The sequence below is a fragment of a genome (genome assembly GCF_019968955.1).
Source record: "MAG: Porospora cf. gigantea A chromosome Unknown PgA_NODE_4706_length_2080_cov_292.197, whole genome shotgun sequence".
Lineage (NCBI taxonomy): Eukaryota > Apicomplexa > Conoidasida > Eugregarinorida > Porosporidae > Porospora > Porospora cf. gigantea A.
The window spans coordinates 1-2080 of record NW_027151713.1 but is presented as its reverse complement, the minus strand read 5'-3'; the positions used below and the strand labels follow the sequence as shown (position 1 = coordinate 2080).

General features: G+C 53.8%; 2 protein-coding genes across 2 annotated transcripts; one reads left to right on the top strand and one right to left on the bottom strand.

Annotated features, from left to right (window-relative positions):
- Positions 1 to 173: 173 nt before the first annotated feature.
- On the top strand, positions 174 to 764 carry KVP18_001138 (uncharacterized protein; the record flags this gene model as incomplete). Its single annotated transcript, XM_067950848.1, has 1 exon — positions 174 to 764. One exon carries the CDS (start codon positions 174 to 176, stop codon positions 762 to 764), a length of 591 nt encoding a protein of 196 aa, XP_067808387.1.
- Positions 765 to 945: 181 nt separating this feature from the next.
- On the bottom strand, positions 946 to 2076 carry KVP18_001139 (uncharacterized protein; the record flags this gene model as incomplete). Its single annotated transcript, XM_067950849.1, has 1 exon — positions 946 to 2076. One exon carries the CDS (start codon positions 2074 to 2076, stop codon positions 946 to 948), a length of 1131 nt encoding a protein of 376 aa, XP_067808388.1.
- Positions 2077 to 2080: the final 4 nt, after the last annotated feature.

Sequence of the window (2080 nt, the reverse complement as noted above, 5' to 3'; positions counted from 1 at the left end):
AGGAATGGTACGGCTGGCACTTCCCCGAACTTGCCAAGATTGTCAGCGAGAACGCCGTATTCGCGAAGGTCGTCCGGGCTATTGGTTTCAGGACCAACACGAAGCATTGCGATCTTAGTGAGTGCGTACCAGATGACCTCGAGGTCGAGGTCAAACAGGCCGCCGAAGTTTCTATGGGAACTGAGATCGGTCAGGATGACTTGAACAAGATTTTTGACCTGGCGGATACTGTCTTGGAGCTGACTGAGTACCGTGCCTCCCTGGCCGATTACCTTAAGTTCCGTATGGAGGCAATCGCTCCGAACCTTACTTACGTCGTGGGCGAGCTGGTTGGTGCGAGATTGGTTGCGCACGCTGGAAGTCTCGTGAACTTGGCAAAGTTCCCCAGTTCCACTGTTCAAATTCTTGGAGCTGAGAAGGCTCTCTTCAGGGCTTTGAAGACCAAGAAGAACACTCCCAAGTACGGCCTCATCTACCATGCTACTCTAGTGGGCCAGTCAGTACCCAAGCTCAAGGGGAAGATCTCTCGAACGCTGGCCGCCAAGCTCAGTCTGGCCTGCAGGGTGGACGCGCTCGCGGACTCTAACGATGTCACGGTAGGTATGGAATGTCGGGCATTCGTCGAGCGGAAGCTGGAACAGCTCAGTGACCAGGCAGCTCGTGACCAGACCACGTCCTTTGCCAAGCCAGACATGCAAAAGTACCAGCCCAAACGCGCTCGCGACGGGGCCGACGAGTCTGCCAAAAAGCGAGTGAAGGCGTGAACCGTTGTTGTCTACTGAACACGTTGTGATTGTGAGCGTACAAAACACCTGCTTGATGAGCATTGCGTCTTGGGAAGGAGGCAACGAGAGCTATGTGCACAAAGCAAGTGAAAGTGTGATAGCGTATCAGACCGGAATCACTGGTGCTTCTTGCAGGTCTTTCTTATTGATCGGAGCCTTCTTAGGAACACGTTTCTTGGTGTTGTTTCTTGCAGGAATCCTCCCTTCCTTTGGGACATCCGTCTTGTTGACGGGAACCCCTTCCTTTGGGACATCCTTGTTTATGGGAACCCTTCCTTTGGGACATCCTTCTTGTTGACGGGAGAACCCCTTCCTTTGGGACAACCCCTTCACCCCTTTTTTTGGGACATCCTTCTTCCTTTGGGACATCCTTCTTGTCGATGGGAACCCCTTTCTTGGGGACGTATTTCTTGGAGACGTATTTCTTTGGGACATCCTTCTGGACCGCAGCCGCTTCCTTTGGGACATCCTTCTTCTTGACCGGAGCCGCTTCCTTTGGGACGTCCTTCTTGTTGACCGGAGCCGCTTCCCTTGGGACATCCTTCTTCTTGACCGGAGCCCTTTTCTTTGGGACATCCTTCTTGATGACGGGTACCCCTTCCTTTGGGACCTCTTTCTTGTTGACGGGACCCCTGTTCTCTGATTGGTAACATACTTGGAGGTTAACGTCATTCTCCCTCAGAGGGCCCTTAACCACCAGATGAGGTGCGAGTTGGACCATCCAGTCGGGTTCTATGGGAGTGCAGTTATGAAGGTAAAGTCGATTCCCCGAACGTAGAGCGTCCGTGAACACAATCCAAGGAGCCGCTGATGGACAGAAGCCCACAGTGGCGTAGTCTGTTGCCATCAGCCGATACTTAGATTTGGAAGACTGTTTCGCCACATTTTGAATGAAGCCAAAACAGAGCGCTCGTTGCACAAGTGTAAGGTCGCCTCGGCACGAAGCCAGGGGGATCTCTACCTCCGTGCAAATTCGACGCAGCTGCAATCGAGATAGGTCGACGCGTCTCATACCGACAAGGCACACTCCACGTGCAAGAGCCCACCCCTGAGACTTCGTTGGGTGCCTGACGACACGCCTCCACGACCAGTGCAGCTTCAGAAGGTCTATCGGACTGTAGGATGGAGTCCGCTTTCTGCTTTCCAAGCGTGTGGCCGCCTCTGGCGTGGAGAACAGAGACTCTTCTTCTTCCAACATGGCCGCGATGGTTAGCAACTCTTCGGAGCATCCGAGCTCTTCCGACTTCAGCAAGGCGCTCGCCAGTTCGGGCGGGAGTGGGAATCTCGACATGAGC